Source organism: Paramormyrops kingsleyae, chromosome 18 (genome assembly GCF_048594095.1).
Source record: "Paramormyrops kingsleyae isolate MSU_618 chromosome 18, PKINGS_0.4, whole genome shotgun sequence".
Lineage (NCBI taxonomy): Eukaryota > Metazoa > Chordata > Actinopteri > Osteoglossiformes > Mormyridae > Paramormyrops > Paramormyrops kingsleyae.
Genome location: NC_132814.1, coordinates 28,573,892 through 28,591,231, shown reverse-complemented (window position 1 = coordinate 28,591,231; position 17,340 = coordinate 28,573,892). Strand labels below are relative to the sequence as shown.

The 17,340-nt window shown below is 43.4% G+C and overlaps 1 protein-coding gene across 11 annotated transcripts in view; it reads left to right on the top strand.

Moving 5' to 3' along the window:
* LOC111833679 (dystrophin-related protein 2-like) overlaps window positions 1-17,340 on the top strand; it is an 85,261-nt gene that overhangs the window by 25,223 nt on the left and 42,698 nt on the right. For 4 of the 11 annotated variants that reach the window (XM_023792192.2, XM_072702074.1, XM_072702073.1 and 1 more), the window contains exons 1-2: window positions 14,079-14,212; window positions 15,815-16,047. In XM_023792192.2, coding sequence (XP_023647960.1) covers window positions 16,001-16,047 — 47 coding nt within the window. In that variant the 5' untranslated portion in view covers window positions 14,079-14,212; window positions 15,815-16,000. Of the gene's footprint in view, window positions 1-14,078; window positions 14,213-14,252; window positions 14,367-14,387; window positions 14,407-15,292; window positions 15,314-15,814; window positions 16,048-17,340 lie in introns of those variants that run through there. The other 7 variants (XM_023792191.2, XM_072702070.1, XM_072702068.1 and 4 more) reach the window with 7 other exon arrangements.

Here is a 17,340-nt window from a genome sequence, read left to right as displayed (position 1 = left end):
GCTTATTCTCAGTAATGAGAGATGGCAGAGTGAAACTGTGCAGTTCTGCTTGCAGAGGGGGAGGGGCTCCTGCTTGCAGAGGGGGGGTTCCTGCTTGCACTCATACTTTACTTCGATCTTTTCTTGAAGAGGACTGATGTCTTGAAATTTCGTGCGGGAGTCACATGTCTTCCCCGAGTGGGAGGTCTCCCTTCCGGCTGCTTGCGGTGGCTACAAACGGCAAAATGTTTGGTGCTCTGTGTGGTTCTGTGAAGCTCAGAGCTGCTTTATGGAAGAGCATCAGACAGCAGCACCTTCGTGGTCAATGCAGAATTTTAGTCAGCCTCAGCTGTCGCGGTGAACTTTCATGATGAGGTTCAGCAGATCCAGAAAAGAACTAGTTTGCTCTTTTGTCTCGTGTTTGCTTAATTTCCTTGAAGACTGCCCCCCCGCCCCTGAAATGTTTAATACCACCTGGCCATGCAGCTATCTGAGATTGTACTGGTTTTCTGTACAGGTCAGTAACAAGGGGTTTTCAGTGCTTAAGTGATTTATAATTTGACATCAATGACTGTCATGCATTATATTTCATCATTAGCTGTTGTCCTAGTTTTGCCTGGTACTGTGAGTCTTTGACTGATATGCTGGTAGCTACAATTTGGAAAGGTTACTGGGGGCAATTAAAGGTGTGCATGCCCCCCCCCCCCCCCATGGCTTCTCCGCACCTCCCCTCGTCACTTTGACTCTGTCTGCCACTGGTCCCCTCTGGGAAAAGTCTGGGATTTTGTGAACCAATACAGAGCCACTTCCAAATTAATAATTTTCACCCACTTTTCCTGGGGCGACAAAATCTCTAAGGCTACGATGGAGACTCAGAAACTTTAGAGCCCCTAGTTAGAAGCTTCAGTTTTGTGGGTTTCAGTTTGTTTTCCTTAAATGAGCAACATTCTTCCATATTCTAGGTACCATGTTATAATTACCAAAAAGCATTTATAAACTCTGTGTACATACTTCCATCAAAATGTCATTACTGTTTTACCTGTACAGTGCCTGAGAAGTGCAGTCGTAGAATATTCAGTGCACCTTCATAATACATTCATAAGCAGCATATAATTACAGCTTAACATCCTAAAATACCTTAGCAGCTCAAATATAGATTAATGGCAAACATTATAATGTCATAACAAGCATTGTAATCGTATAATATGTTTGTTTGTTAAGGTATACTTACATGCTGCTTATGAATGTTCTATGAATGCATTATGGATGCATTATGAAAGTGGAGTTAGTGTAAAGCATTACCAAACGTTGATTATGGTGTAAAACTTGGATGAACTGCTACTTTATGTAGTATAATGAAGTTGAAATCAAGGATGGCAGTTTTAAAAGTACCATTTATATGGTCGTCGTTTACAGTGAGAGTGAAAAGCACAAGGACAGGCAGGAGGGGGGGGGGCAACCATATGCTGAAGCTCACCTGACACAACTTTTAATGAGCTCTGCTTTCACAGTTTCTCCAAGGACTTTGACTGTCCCTTTCCCATCTCTGGGAGTGCAGTGCGTTTGTTGCTGAATCATATGTTATTTTTTAAAAAGTCTTTTCCATATGGGTTTTCACAGACAAAGTGTTATTTTTGTTTTGATGCACATAATATAACCATATGAAAGGATGAACGGTTTAACAGCATGTTATGCTTTCTGTTATCAGGAGTGAAATTACACAGTAATTAAATTCGCCCACATACTAAAAAATACATGAATATACAGTGGCACGAAAAAGCATGTTGTCTGATCTTCATCTAAGTGACCACAATGAAAAAACTGATTTAACTGATATCACAGAAATGATTGTGCTGTTCTTGTACATACTGAACGCATATGTGTGAATTCCTAGACCAGGGGTCTCCAACTCTGGTCCTGGAGAGCTACCATCCAGTAGGTTTTCTATCATACCCGGCTTCTGATGAACCACACCTGTTCTCAGGTAAATACCAGGAACAGGTGTGGCTCATCAGAAGCCAAGTGGGACAGAAAACCTACTGGCTGGCTGGACTGAAACAGCTTTGTAAGGAAGAATGGGGCAAAATTCCTCCTGAATATTGTGAATATGTGACCTGTAGCTACTGTTCTAGGTTACATGCTCTTAAATCCATGCATCTGTTATTCAATGTAGATTGATGACATTTTCAGCATGAACAGACATTCGGTTTCTGATTTTTGTCAGCAATGAAAAAACAACCCCAAAGATGTATTGGTGCCCATAACTTTATATTTAGAGTATAAAATACCATAAAATATTTCGAAAATTCTTTCTCAGCGGACCAGCCTCTCACACTTGGAATGCTGATTAATGGAACATACAGCAAAAAAGATAAGAATATAATTTAATAGTCAAAATATGAAATGTTTTCCTTAATTAAAAAGGAAATTATGTTTTATCGGCTACACTCTTGATTAAAGTAAAATTGAAATATTTGTATGAATAATTAAAATAGAAAAGTCAGTTATTTATTTAATTTTACATCCTGAAAATATTATGGGGTCATGGGCATGAGACAGGTATTTGAAGTAAGGAATTATATAAAGATGATTATTATGGAACCTGTACCTGTGTTATAAAAAACTTTGCATGCAGAAGGAGTCAGCAATAGATGCCACACTGCAGCCTCACATTTCCAGGCATGTGAGTTTGATTCTTGTCCCAATTTCTCAGTGTGTGGGTATTTTGTAACCAGCCCCCCCCCCCCCCCACCCCACCCCCATGTTTTGACAGCTTTTCCCCTGGCGCTGCAGATTCCTCCCATATTCCAAAAACGTAATGAGTTTGGGTCTCTGAATTGTCCACAGCGTGTGATTGTGTTTGTGAACGTGAACGTGTGTGTGTGAGTGTGTGTGTGAGATTGTGCTCATGCTCACCGTGATCTTGGGGGGACAAGTGACCACAGAAAACTGGTTATGTTTTTTCTCTGTGTCCCAGATCACACCTTCCAAACTCTGAGCTTCAGCTTCATGCCCAATTGTGGCCCTTCTTGTTCAGAAGCTGAGACTGATGTCTTCTGTTTTCCTTCCTTTCAGCTATTTTACTAAACCCGTCTCCACCCAAATGTGCAAATAAAGCCCCCATTTTTTCTGCGGTAAGTCCTACGATTTGTGGGCGAAATATAGCCACAGCATTATGCATATTTGTTCTGGTTCTGCTGGAGTGGGGAATGGAAAACCATGGTAACAACAGCGTTGTATAGCAGAAGTTTGGATAAATTAAGTTAATATATTGTATAAGGTTTTTTTCTGTAAGCATTACTTTATCAACAACAATAATAAATAGTGAGAAGCACTTTGCACTGAATGGGGAATGAAACTGGTGACTAGTGCAAATCACTAGCGACAGGAGTGAGATGCTATGGGGCTGTTATTGTAGCATAATTATTTTCAAATGTGTATGGAAAGTTGTGTGACTGTATCTCAATCCATCTGTACGTAAACAGATTTGTAAATGTGTAAAAGAATTTCTCAATGCATACTGAGATTTGCAAATGTATACAGGAATCAAGAAATGTGTATTCAGAATCTGTGTGCATAATCAGATTTGTAAACCTGTAAAAGAAAATGTGTGAATGCGTAGAAAAATCTGTAAATGCATACATAGTTATTAATGGCTACAACGTCTAAGTGTTTTGCTCCAAGATTTGTAAATGCAGACAAGTCATCAGTTACAGCTCAGTCGGGCCTCTCAATTGTCTTTTTACATGTGATTTTTACATTACATTGATTTTTGCTGTGGCAGATCTGAAAATGGAGATTTGTCCGTATCAATAAAATTTTGAGGGTTTTGGGCTTAGCTCTGTTCCACTGGCAAGCTTTTGAGTGCTTAGGTTAAACACCGCTGGGGTGTAAACCGTGAGACAGAATACCTCTATCACCGATATATTACTGATACTGTATATTACCGATATATTACTGATATATTACTGATATTTTAAGGCAATTTGATGTAGGCAGGAAAAGGCTCTGTACTGCAGCAATGCCCCGGCTGCTGCTGTTGTTAGGGTAAGTCTGTTTTGCTGTTTGTTTTGTTGTTTAGAGAAGCCTTAACCCACTTGCTGCACTTTATATTTGTTTATAATTTCTATCCAGACCTACTCCTGGGATGGTTAACAGAAAGCCCATCCAAAAAACACCTTGCGTGACCTCTAGTGGCAGTGAAGCAATTTACGAAGTACACTGCCAGTGCAATAATGCTAATAGGCAAGTTTATGCTGCAGATCCTGAGCAGAGGTGGGTTGTCCAGGTCCAGAGAGTAAAAGTGCAGACCAAGATTTTGTCTCAATGAATCAGTTGAGTATAAAGAGTCACAGTCACAGAGCACTCAACTGATTGGTTAAAAGAAAATATTGGTCTGCACTTTTACTTTCTGGACCTGGACTCTCCACCTCTGATGCTGAGCATAAATGTTTAAACACCTCAAGTTATAAAGCTTCGTTTTTTTCACATGTAAATGTGGAATCGGTCTATTGCATCCGTCCCGGAGCTCTGCTTGACTGCACACCAAAGTAAACAGGAAACTGCTGTGACTTGGGACTAACAATTGACTTTGCTAGCAGTAACATTACTATCCCAAAAGATCATAATAATAGAATTTCATGCCTATACGGTACAGCCCGAATGGAGGCCTGAGAGCACACATCCCCTTGAGGGACGAAAGTTATTAACAAAGAAAACAATATACAAAAGGGTCAGATGGGGAATGGCGTACCTTCAGGGCAGCTGTCCTCCATTATTCACACGTAATAGTTGAATTCAGGAGCATAGACTTCCAAATGGGAGGGTCTGGCTGTCACTCACTGTTCCCGCGCTTACCCTTAATTCACGACGCGCTGTTCCTATTCCGCCCTTACCCTTAAGTCACAACACGCTGCTCCTATTCCACCCTTACCTATAAGTCACGACGTGCTGTTCCTATTCCGCCCTTACCCTTAATTCACGACGCGCTGTTCCTATTCCGCCCTTACCCATAAGTCACGACGCGCTGTTCCTATTCCGCCCTTACCCTTAATTCACGACGCGCTGTTCCTATTCCGCCCTTACCCTTAATTCACGACGCGCTGTTCCTAGTCCGCCCTTACCCTTAATTCACGACGCGCTGTTCCTATTCCGCCCTTACCCATAAGTCACGACGCACTGCTCCTATTCCTCCTACTCCCACTACCTCTGCACAATGAATTTTGTGATATGTTAGACTGCGAAGGATCCATAGGGTGCATCCTTCACAGTGCGAGAAAAGAAGGATGCATTTCTAGGCCGCATCAGAAGGAGCTTTCAAAATGGGACAGCCTTGTCGCACCACTATGACACATTCGGTCTTCCAATGCAGCCTTAGAGGATGCAGCCCCTGAAATGGGACAGCCTTGTCGCACCACTATGACACATTCGGTCTTCCAATGCAGCCTTAGAGGATGCAGCCCCTGAAATGGGACAGCCTTGTCGCACCAGTATGACACATTCGGTCTTCCAATGCAGCCTTAGAGGATGCAGCCCCTGAAATGGGACAGCCTTGTCGCACCACTATGACACATTCGGTCTTCCAATGCAGCCTTAGAGGATGCAGCCCCTGAAATGGGACAGCCTTGTCGCACCACTATGACACATTCGGTCTTCCAATGCAGCCCCTGAAATGGGACAGCCTTGTCGCACCAGTATGACACATTCGGTCTTCCAATGCAGCCTTAGAGGATGCAGCCCCTGAAATGGGACAGCCTTGTCGCACCACTATGACACATTCGGTCTTCCAATGCAGCCTTAGAGGATGCAGCCCCTAAAATGGGACAGCCTTGTCGCACCACTATGACACATTCGGTCTTCCAATGCAGCCTTAGAGGATGCAGCCCCTGAAATGGGACAGCCTTGTCGCACCACTATGACACATTCGGTCTTCCGATGCAGCCTTAGAGGATGCAGCCCCTGAAATGGGACAGCCTTGTCGCACCACTATGACACATTCTGTCTTCCAATGCAGCCTTAGAGGATGCAGCCCCTGAAATGGGACAGCCTTGTCGCACCACTATGACACATTCGGTCTTCCAATGCAGCCTTAGAGGATGCAGCCCCTGAAATGGGACAGCCTTGTCGCACCACTATGACACATTCTGTCTTCCAGTGCAGCCTTAGATGGATGCAGCCCCTGAATTCGGACACGGCCGTAGAGAGCTAGTGCACAGCAGGTCTGCCCTTTGCTTTCCCTTCTCCCCAGTACAGGGTCTAAGCTTGTGGAAGACAGTCCTGCCCCCTGGTTGGGGTGATTAGCCGCCATCAGCCGTCCCGTCGGCCCTCGTTTTGGTTGATCATGAGAAAACCATGGTTACCGTAAGGCTGTGTTGTGCTGATTGCCCCTTGTGGTGCATGGGAACCATCTGTGTCACAACAGCTGTTCTATAACCACTCGTTATCACAACATACCATGTCAGCTGACCACAGCAACCATTTAACATCTGTCCTGCCTTTCTATAGCAGTTTTGCCTTTATTTCTACATACTGTACATTCGCTTACCAAAGTAAACTCCCTAAAAAGAGGCGACAGGTACTGATGCCTCGGCACTGTGTGTCAGAGATGGTTCTGAGGAACATGAGAGCCCCTCAGGGAATCATTCTATCTCCCTTTCTGTTCATCCTTTACACAAGAGACTTCAAATACGACTCCACGCTGTGCCACCCACAGAAGCTCTCTGGTGACTCCTTTTGGCTCCTTCTGGCTCCTTCTGGCTTGCCGGGTGCACTGACAATGCAGATGAAAGGGAGCGTAGGAGCCATTCTACAGAACTTTTGTATGTGGTGCAGCGAGAATTACCTGTAGGTTACCTGTAGGTTAACGTCACTAAAACAAAGGTAGACTTCATTCCTGCCAAGGACATGTGAAACTAATCAGCGTCCACTGAGAGCTCAGTAAGAGAAAGGCCAGAGTAAATGTTTATTTTTTCAGAAGTTTAAGGTCAAAAGCGTAAGGTCTCTCAACGTGTGTAGAAATGTGTGTGGAGTATATACTATATGTATTATACCAGTACATAGTAACCAGCATGATCTGTGGTCTTCTGGCTTTGTTAAAAATACGAAAAGCTAAAGGGTCCATAGGACTGTGAAATGTCTATTCCAATGGGCCGACTATGGATCAGTGACTTTTTTATGCTGTTTGTATTGTGTATATATATATATATATATATATACACTCACCTAAAGGATTATTAGGAACACCACACTAATATGGTGTTTGACCCCCTTTCGCCTTCAGAACTGCCTTAATTCTACGTGGCATTGATTCAACAAGGTGCTGAAAGCATTCTTTAGAAATGTTGGCCCATATCGATAGGATAGCATCTTGCAGTTGATGGAGATTTGTGGGATGCACATCCAGGGCACGAAGCTCCCGTTCCACCACATCCCAAAGATGCTCTATTGGGTTGAGATCTGGTGACTGTGGGGGCCATTTTATTACACTGAACTCATTGTCATGTTCAAGAAACCAATTTGAAATGATTCGAGCTTTGTGACATGGTGCATTATCCTGCTGGAAGTAGCCATCAGAGATGGGTACATGGTGGTCATAAAGGGATGGACATGGTCAGAAACAATGCTCAGGTAGGCCGTGGCATTTAAACCATGCCCAATTGGCACTAAGGGGCCTAAAGTGTGCCAAGAAAACATCCCCCACACCATTACACCACCACCACCAGCCTGCACAGTGGTAACAAGGCATGATGGATCCATGTTCTCATTCTGTTTATGCCAAATTCTGACTCTACCATTTGAATGTCTCAACAGAAATCGAGACTCATCAGACCAGGCAACATTTTTCCAGTCTTCAACTGTCCAATTTTGGTGAGCTTGTGCAAATTGTAGCCTCTTTTTCCTATTTGTAGTGGAGATGAGTGGTACCCGGTGGGGTCTTCTGCTGTTGTAGCCCATCCGCCTCAAGGTTGTGCGTGTTGTGGCTTCACAAATGCTTTGCTGCATACCTCGGTTGTAACGAGTGGTTATTTCAGTCAAAGTTGCTCTTCTATCAGCTTGAATCAGTCGGCCCATTCTCCTCTGACCTCTAGCATCAACAAGGCATTTTCGCCCACAGGACTGCCGCATACTGGATGTTTTTTCCTTTGCACACCATTCTTTGTAAACCCTAGAAATGGTTGTGCGTGAAAATCCCAGTAACTGAGCAGATTGTGAAATACTCAGACCGGCCCGTCTGGCACCAACAACCATGCCACGCTCAAAATTGCTTAAATCACGTTTCTTTCCCATTCTGACATTCAGTTTGGAGTTCAGGAGATTGTCTTGACCAGGACCACACCCCTAAATGCATTAAAGCAACTGCCATGTGATTGGTTGATTAGATAATTGCATTAATGAGAAATTGAACAGGTGTTCCTAATAATCCTTTAGGTGAGTGTATATATATATATACATACACACATACACACACACACACACAGTATATAAAACAGCACTGTTATGCTGTACTGAATACGTGTCTCCTTACTAATCATGGAGTAATCTTATTTGGATGGCCAAATATAATTTTTATGAAGTCATACATAATCAAGTACTTTTCTGAAGGACAGTATCTGTCTAACAACATTGTAACTACTACATGTGGGAAACAGTTCCAGTAAGGATTACAGTGACTGTTAGGTAGTAGGTAGGTGGCATTTCCCATAACGTCGGGAGAGTGTGAAACATGAAAATGAAATACAAATTGCAGTGTTTAGTAAATTCCATTTTACTCGTATGTAACTGAAAACGGTACAGTGACATGCAGTGGCGTAGCTCTAAGACTACAAGTGAAGCTCCGCCTCCTGAAATGTCATGAAAAATTCATCCAATACATCCTGTTGTATTTACATTGCTATTACAAAGAGCATGCTGGAATGTGTTCAGCCTCATGGCTAGTTTGCTCAGAATGAATGATAATTTCTCGCAGGTTGTTGAATGTGATTCTTTTTCTCCTATATTGAATTCCAGTGGCAGCCTTATGCAGTGAAAAAGTTTCACTGGACTTCAGTGGCACTTCTGTTTTCAGTGCAGCAAAGCTAGATGTTTATTGGACAAAGGCTTCAAAATGTCATTTCCTGGGAAGCTCAGCATCTGTGGGAGTTAATGGGGCAGTGGGCTGGCCAGGACTCTGAACTGCTGCGTGATGACTGGAGGAGCTGTCAAAAGGGTTGGACCTCTGTTTGATTGGCAGCATTTTCAATTTTATACTTCAACATCAGAGCATTTTGAGTTCAGTTCCATGTGGATTTTCGGCAAGTGAAGTCTTTTTTTTTCTTTTCGATTTTCATTTCTACATATACTACTGTAAATAAAAAACACACACACACATATATATATATATATATATATATATATATATATATATATATAGTTTTCTGTACCTGCTTCTCCTGTTTTGTAAATATACTTATTTTAATGTGGAACCTGTAGCACATTCCGAAAAAGTTGGGACAGGGGCGTGTTTGTCACTGTGACCTTTGCTTTAATAACATTAAATAATCATTTGGGAACTAAGGACGCTAATTGTTGTAATATGAGAGGTGGGATTTTTTTCCCCATTCCTGCTTGATGTCAGGCTTCAGCCGTTTAACAGTGTGGGCTCTTCTTTGTATTTCATGCTTCATGAAGTGTCACAAGTCCTCAGTGGGATGCAGGTCTGGCCAGTGCAGCACTCGCATTCTCTGACTATGAAGTCACACTGTCGTAATACGTGCAGAATATCGCTTTAAGTGGTCTTGCTGAAACAAGGTAGCACATCCCTAGGAAATACATTGTTTAGATGCCAGTATATGTTGCATTGAGGGTTTGGGTCTTTCAACATCATACACCCCATCAGGTGTCTCAGCTGTACCTGGGACCTCACCCTGTGCCCGGCTGAGCCTGGGACCTCATACTGTGCCCTGGACCTCAGACTTTGCCCGGCTGGGCCTGGGACCTCAGCCTGTGCCCGGGACCTCAGACTGTGTCTGGCTGTGCCCGGGACCTCAGACTGTGCCCGGCTAGGCCTGGGACCTCAGCCTGTGCCCAGGATCTGAGCCTGTGCCCGGGACCTCAGACTGTGTCTGGCTGTGCCCGGGACCTCAGCCAGTGCCCGGGACCTCAGACTATGCCAGGCTGGGTCTGGGACCTCAACCTGTACCCGGGACCTCAACCTGTACCCGGGACCTCAGCCTGTGCTCGGGACCTCAGCCAGTGCCTGGGACTTTTTTTTTAGTTATCCAGGTGCACATTCGATTCTATAGAATGCAGCTGTTTTATTCATAACTGGCCTCTTCCATGAAAATTAAAATAATTAATTCACTGGATTTTGGAACTCCAGTGTCCAGCAAGGAAGTGAATGATCAGCAATGTATTTCAATAATCACTGTATTTTGTATTCATCCTTTATTCAGCAAAATACATATATAAAATATCTAATCCATCCATATTCAAATTGCTTATTCTGGACAGGGTCTTTCAGACCTCCAGTTCTGGAAGTATGAAGTAAAATTATGCAACCATGAGCCACAATTACACTTTTAAAATTGAATGGTAACATTTGTAAATGTGTTTCAGAGAAGGAATACCATGAATGTGTTTGCATTTGTGTATTAGAGTGTTTGTAGAGTGGCAGGGTAGCCAAACTGTTTTTTATATTAGAAGGTTTAATCGCATACTCAGGGTGCTCCATCCTAAATGACAGGGTTGGATGCGGCACGCCCATCTCAGGCACCTTGCCTCTAAACTGCACCGTTATTCTGAGTCCTCACAGCGTGTGTAATACTCTCTCAGCTGAGGGAAGGCATCCAGAGGGCTGGTGTCATGCTCAGAGTGAGCGCCAGCTCAGTAAGGTGGAGCACAGTCCCTGTTTTCACAGGGAAAGAACACAGATGTAATCCTAATGTTTTTTTAAGTACTTCAAAAGCCACATGAGTGACTCGTGAAGTGAATATTTACCATTGCACCTGTCAGCCATCCTTTCTCTGCAATCTAGGGCTTCCAGTCAACACTGATGAAAAGACATACTGTTTTTTTTTTAGCTCCAGTAATTTTCAATCATTTTCACATCAGGGAGTTTGTTCTTTCTCACCTTTCATGTTGGGTTTGAAGTGATTTGGTTTGTCAAATTACAGTTACAAGTGGGCAAAGTATCTCTGCCCTCTAAATTCACCTTAGGAGTGAGTGGTTCTGGCATTGATGCTGTTGATTGATGTTGGTGACAGGATTAGTATGTTACTGAATGGTACGCACCCATGAAACAGATAGACAGCCACGGACACGCTACTGCTAGCAATGGTCATTGTGTGAATTGGTGAATATTAAAAAAAGAAAAAAAACATCTAAGCTTTCCAGAAGCATTTATGAAGTCAGAGCAAACGGTGACACCTGCAGCAGAAACTGTGTGATCATTTGTGTGCGTGCTTCCACATATCATGGGGTCATGATAATTGTAGAAATGTCGTTTGTATAAACTGCTGTAAAAGGGCAGTTGGGTGTAGCCAGGGCATGTATTTGTGGCTGCTGAGATTGTATGTGTGGGTCTGGCTGCATGAGGATATATTATTACTAATACACTGTGTGTGAGGGGTATGGGTGGGTCCAGGGCATGTATTTGTGGCTGCTGAGATTGTATGTGTGGGTCTGGCTGCATGAGGATATATTATTACTAATACACTGTGTGTGAGGGGTATGGGTGGGTCCAGGGCATGTATTTGTGGCTGCTGAGATTGTATGTGTGGGTCTGGCTGCATGAGGATATATTATTACTAATACACTGTGTGTGAGGGGTATGGGTGGGTCCAGGGCTTTTTAACCCTCAGCTGTCCTCTTTTGGGTTGTTGGGCTCCGTTGGGAGATCATGGTGGTGCCTGCTAGCAACAGTTTGTATGAGCATTGTCAGCCTTTGGCTTATTTATAGCATTCTTTGGTTTGGTTTGAGCCTCAGTGTTAGGTCTGCATGTCCTTTTGTGATTGTTCTGTGTCATCTGCAGCAGCAAAAATCAGTATTTCTCCACAAACGTGCCATTCACTCTTTGTCCTTTCTACTGCACTCCTTTACAGTCAAGAACATTATTTCTTAAAGTTTTAGAAGCTTGTTTTGTGTGTTCTTGAGTGTTCATTGAATGTAAAGTAAATAAGCTAACATTTATTTTTGTCAACATTTTGTACAAACAAACAAACAAACAAAGGAGGTGGATGTTGGATGCAGTTCCCATTGTTTTATCTGAATTGCTCTATCAGCTGGTACTTTTTATTCCTATCTGTCATTTTGGGCCCTTTGGTAGTTTTTATAATGCCACAGTGGATTCTCTCTGTTCTGTATTAAAATGAATAAACAAAATGTAACCAATCACAAACAAAGGAGTGGGAAAAGTCCTCTGGGGCTGATATTTTCCTTTTCTTTGAAGATGTGAAGGGTGCACATGTGCCTGCTTTGGCTAAGTGCTTCTCTGAAAGCTTCTTGTGAATATACTGTGTTGAAACACCAGAAGATTCAATCATTTCACAGGTTGTAGCAGGCATCCATCTGGTCATGCATCTCAGCAAACAGGAAGTGACACGGCTGACAAAACCGCTTTTTCCAAGAGTGGAAGTGTTTAGCGACATGGAGAGAGGAAATGTCTGACTATCCTCTGTCACAAACTGTCTTCCTCCATTTTAGCGAGATTCTAGTATAAGTGAATGTTTTTCATGTTTGTTTAATTTTCTAAACACATTTAATTTGTATTTACTTGTAAGCCGTAGTTCTCTAAAAGTGTTCTGCATTAGGTAACTATTCAGTGAAAAATACTTCCATTAGGGATGCTGAAATTATTTCCTTTGAAGTGGGGACCCACGCTGCTGTAACCTCATACTCTAAGCAACAAACATCCCTTCCAGTGGAGTCTCAGTAAATAAGGAATCATGCTGCCTTGACTAATATCATAAAGTAGCAAATGAATATGCTATTGGTTGGCTGTGGAACAATTATCATCCATCAGCTACTGAATATAAATATTTTTTTTTAAATACCAAAAAAAAAAGAAACTCTGAACTCTCTGGCTTTACTTTATTTTATCTTATTTCATAGCCCACAGATAGATGACCTGGTATCTCTCCGAACAAATCGGTAGTACAAAGCAACTTGAAGGAGCACCTGAGATATTGACAAGTCATCCTGTTCCACAATCAGCAAAGAACATCAACATTCTGGCCTCATCCCTACCATGTGAGGCCCCTGATGTGTTACTCTGCTTGGAGAATGCAGTATTTGGTTCTTCATAATGGGACTCATTAGGATTTTTCACTCATCTGTCTGTATTAGGGGAGAATCAGGTCTGTTTGCCTACCAAGCATTAAAACGGAATGGATACTCATACGGTTACGACAAAAGCAGTGAGTACACATCTGCTTCAGCATCTCTGGCTTTACTTTATTTTATCTTATTTCATAGCCCACAGATAGATGACCTGGTATCTCTCCGAACAAATCGGTAGTACAAAGCAACTTGAAGGAGCACCTGAGATATAGGTACAGGTGACTATGCAGATTCTTGTCTTTTATTACGGCTGTGTTTTGGTTCTAGGTTATTGACATACTTGGTGAGGATCTTGTACTAGGAGTATAAAGCTGAATTTGTGGATCATGGTGACAGCTGGTCCGCTTTTATTGTTTGAATAGGTATGGCGGGGAATTGCGGGAGCGATTCGTATCTTGATGTTAAATGTTCATTCTCCGACATATTTACCGTAATTGCAGTTGAGTAGGGATCCAAAGTCAGACAGAGGTGACATTAACCTTTATTCATTCCTCAGCTGATTCTTGGCCGTTGAGAACATATTCCTGCTTACTGCAGGAATTAATATGTCTCAGGAGAGCATTTGGCAGTATGACTTGTTAAGTGCCTGATATTATTTCTGTTCAGTGGTCTCACTTGCTTTTTTATGCATGTGTCAGTACAAGCTGTTATGCAGGATGAGGGCTGTAGATTTTCCCTTGTGTCGTCATTGTGACAGTAACAATGGAGAGGGAACAATGCTTTCATTGATGGCAGTACCAATATATTTGTATGCCTTCCAAAATTCTTTCTCCACAAGGGAAAATTAAATGACGACTGTTTTTGCCAAACCACCCAGCAGACAGTGGAAAAACCCCTGGTTTATAATGATAGCAAGTCCAGCGCTTGAATGGACCCAAATCCGAACAGAGTCCAGACCTGGGTTTGGCAAGGTCTGAGGTAAGTGTTATGACTGCCATGGATCGGCATGGAAACTAAGGATCAGACTGCTATTATCTTATGTTTATGTCTCCTGAGTGGTGAAGCTGGACAGGCCTCCAGAACAGACCCAACATAAGGCATGTAGCGCAGTGTCAGTGGTGGTTATATAATGGTATGCTTTACATTGTTTTTACATTAACCAATATTAACAGGTAAGAAAGTATATGTAAGAGTGAATTGAAATTGTCTCCAATGCATTTTTAAACTCCAGTTCAATCCCACCAATCATAGGGTTTGCATATTAATTTATGGTGATTTTTTTTATTAAATTTGAGAGAATAAGAAAGAGAATAAGAAATTTAAGAGAATAGAAAGATAAATAGCAAATACAAATTCAAGGTTAATCAACTATTATCATGAGGAAACTGACAAAAGGAGATTGTTCTTCAGATTGATATAGTTTTGACTGATAATGTGACATTATACTATTTTAAACTGCATAAATGTATAAAATATTTCATGATGAATGCTTGGAGTTTAATGATCTTGGCACTTGTGAACGACTGTTTTGCAGGTGACTATGCAGATTCTTGTCTTTTATTACGGCTGTGTTTTGGTTCTAGGTTATTGACATACAGTACTTGGTGAGGATCTTGTACTAGGAGTATAAAGCTGAATTTGTGGATCATGGTGACAGGAATATAGAGGACTTTATGTTCCCTTAAGTGAGAGAGCATCCTTTTAGGCAAAGAACACTAGATTTGCTCATTTTCACAGCAAGAGCCTTTTTTGTAGATTATCAAATGTGATTATCAAATGTGAACATCTTTTTGGTATTTTATGGTACTGAGATCTATACACATGCATATAGAGCTAGAAACATATTAATTAAGAATGTGTATCTATAATGAAATGATTGGAGGTCTGCCATGGGTTGGCCCCACATCCTGGGTTGGCCCCCCCATCCTGGGTTGTTCCCTGCCTTGCGCCCATAGCTTTCAGGATAGGCTACGAACTCCCGTGACCCTGCATAGGACCAGAGGGTATAGAAAATGGATGGATGGATGATCGGTGGTAAAGTGCAACACTATTTTTAAGGAAAGCAACTAAGTATCTTGGGTAACTTTTCAATAAAAACAACTATAAAAATAATTTAGATACAGGTAATTTAATAATAAGAATATGAATAAAACAGCATCTTATGTGTGACATTTTGTTTGCTCAGCAGCTATTACTGCCTTGCTGCAGATGTGCTAGCTTTGCAGTGATTGCAGTGAAGCCGACATTCACTGTTAACTGCTGCAGAGGCTTGGGATGTGCTGCTTCTCTCTGAATATCTTTTCAGTGCCTTCAGCTTTTGAGTGTTTGTCTGGTTGTTAGGCTGGAAAGTCGGGTGTTTGGGAGGGAAGGGGAGACTTAGCGAAGGGCTGCAGGGGATATGCCGAAGCTCCAGCGATATGACAGCTTGTCACCGAGAAACGGGAGATGTCACCAGCACTGTGGCGCACTCGTTCACCCCAGATAAGCCGGACCGCGCGTAGGTGCACGCTGTATGAATACGTGGCAGATCAGTCCTCTAGCAATGCTTGCTTATTTTTTTGCCTTTCTGGGCTCGCTTAGGTGAAGAGAGACATCAGCCTCGCCCTTCTGACGCTGTCCTGAGCCTCCGTGCCTGTCTGTGTTTCCGGAAGGTTCTGGATGAGCCGTATGGCAGCGGCGTCACTGCGGCCGAGCGCCAGGGAATCGTGACGAGGAGCCGGGCACACGGGGGGAAGAGGCAGGAGAAGCTGCTCGGGGGGGGGCACAATGAACCTCTGCTGGAGCGAGATCAAGCGAAAGTCCCATAACATCAGGTAAGAGAGCCACTGGGGTGACTTAAGGTAGAGCGAGGCAATGCGGTTAGACCATCGGAGCGGATTCTGATATATGGGCCTAATCCCATGGGTGGATCCTGGCAAGGGCAAGATGGACAACTGCCCATGATGGCATCGTTCAAGATGTGCCATGGGGTGCCCACACAAATATGTCGGGCACTGACACCAATGGACAACTTGGATTTGGCCCAGGGAGCCAAATGTGCCAGAACCACCACTACCGATTCATAACTGTTAAACTTTACCAAGTAAGGTAATTATGGTAAATGTCTAATCAGGTAAGCTGCCATTCTCTTTACTTGGTTATATCTTTAATGACCAAGCTACTTTTTGTCTTGGCAATTAAACAGGATGCTTGTAGAAGCTGCCGTACAGTGATACCCTAATTATAGGCCTATAGACAGACTGCTCCATTTCTGCTGGGACACTTGAAGCGTGGGCAGTGAGCACGTCTTTCAGAAGGAGATAGGTGACCCCTCTGCAGTGAACACGTCTTTCAAAAGGAGATGGGTGGCCCCTCTGCAGTGAGCACGTCTTTCAAAAGGAGATAGGTGGCCCCTAAGCAGTGAACACGTCTTTCAAAAGGAGTTGGGTGGCCCTTCTGCAGTGAGCACGTCTTTCAAAAGGAGTTGGGTGGCCCTTCTGCAGTGAGCACATCTTTCAAAAGGAGATGGGTGGCCCCTCTGCAGTGAGCACGTCTTTCAAAAGGAGATGGGTGGCCCCTCTGCAGTGAGCACGTCTTTCAAAAGGAGATAGGTGGCCCCTAAGCAGTGAACACGTCTTTCAAAAGGAGTTGGGTGGCCCTTCTGCAGTGAGCACGTCTTTCAAAAGGAGATGGGTGGCCCCTCTGCAGTGAGCACGTCTTTCAAAAGGAGATGGGTGGCCCCTCTGCAGTGAACACGTCTTTCAAAAGGAGTTGGGTGGCCCCTCTGTCAACTTCCTTAACCTCAGTCCACCAAATTCCTGCTCTGCTTCGATCTCAAGGAGAGACAGAAGTGGCACAATGTTTCCTCAGACGTGGCAGTAAATTCCCACCGCTGCTGGCGGTGGAAAAGGCCAGAATGAGGGGAATGTGTTCTGGCCGGCGTCCCCATGCGTGTCGGGGATTCCTGCTGAGCCCCCACCCGAGCTGCACAGCTGTGCGGGGGCCCTGCCTCACAGCCGGCTCTGTTGTCTCGCATTCCCCTGATGACCCCGAAGGGAGGCGGGTCACGCGGCGCGCCGAGGACTTGGGTGCCGGGCGCCACATTCTGCATGCGTAGGTGATGTTTC